The 1,146-nt window shown below is 39.6% G+C and overlaps 1 protein-coding gene across 4 annotated transcripts in view; it reads right to left on the reverse strand.

Moving 5' to 3' along the window:
* Positions 1 to 328: 328 nt before the first annotated feature.
* The window catches only part of LOC119584562, a 4,991-nt gene continuing 4,173 nt past the window's right edge, over positions 329 to 1,146 (reverse strand). For all 4 annotated transcript variants that reach the window (XM_037933246.1, XM_037933245.1, XM_037933244.1 and 1 more), the window contains exon 3: positions 329 to 1,146. This exon is cut by the window's right edge and continues 992 nt beyond it. In XM_037933246.1, coding sequence (XP_037789174.1) covers positions 479 to 1,146 — 668 coding nt within the window. In that variant the 3' untranslated portion in view covers positions 329 to 478.

The following is a 1,146-nucleotide window of genomic DNA, read 5'->3' on the forward strand; positions in this document are numbered from 1 at the left end:
CAAAATAGGCATTTTTAGTTGAAGACTTAGATAATTTTCATGAATTAGATACAAATTATTATGATTCAGATCTTTACTCCCTATGTTGAACCTTATATAAAACATGTGATTATTTCAGGGTTGTAGTAAAGTAATTTTCTATGATTTTTTAAAGAGAACACCAGATATAAATAAATAAATATATATTATATATATATATATATATATATATATATATATATATATATATTCCATGATGTCTTTGTCCAAATTGCGTTGAAATGATTTTTGAGAACATCTCTAACAACAAGAATTATTTTCATATAACCGGTTATCTAGACAAAATGTAATACAAGACATTTCTTTACTCATTTATTCCATTTCACGATCATCTAAAATATGAGAATACATATTTCAAATCAGTGTCTGTGAAATCACGAAAGTCCGTCATCAAAAACAGACAGGACGAGGTATATTTCACCGCCCTTGGGAAAGGAGATCAAAACACAGCCGTTCCTTCAGCGTGTCTGTAGGAGACGGTGACGAAGGGCACGACCACGAGGAGGTAGCAGGCCAGGAGGAGCAACACCAGGAGAAGGAAGAACACTACCAACACTGTCATTAAACATCGCTGGAAGTCCTCGTATCGCCTGGCGTCGACGAGAACTATCTGTTTCTTTTCCTTGTCCTCCGCTACGTTAGAAGTCGTTCCTTCTAAATCCTCTTCTGCAGAAACCGAGGATGGGGTCTTTTCTTGAGTTGCTGAGTTCGCACACATATTTTCCTCGTCTTTTGCCTCAGCCAATTCGCTTTTGTTATTCGTACTGCAGGAGAATTCATTTCTATTTTGAGGTTCCGGGACTGTTTGAGCTTCGGGTTTCAGGTGTTCAGACTCCTCTTTATCTGCAGGATCCTCAGATACCGTTTTGCCAGTAGGATCCTGGTGTCTGGGTTTTCTCCTGCTCTCCGATTCTTGGGTTTCAGGTTCCTTCCGGTCGGTTGGCATCCAGAGGTCCGGAAAAACGAGATCGAACTCTGGGTCCTCTGGGGTGTTGTGGGTGATGGCGTGTTTCAGGGTAAAAAATTGGAGTCTGAGATTTTCGAGTGTTTCCTCCACATAATCGAGATGCTTGAAGAGAGCAATGCCCAAGCTAAAATCGAAACTCT

The sequence above is a fragment of the Penaeus monodon genome, chromosome 18 (genome assembly GCF_015228065.2).
Source record: "Penaeus monodon isolate SGIC_2016 chromosome 18, NSTDA_Pmon_1, whole genome shotgun sequence".
Taxonomy (NCBI): Eukaryota; Metazoa; Arthropoda; class Malacostraca; order Decapoda; family Penaeidae; genus Penaeus; species Penaeus monodon.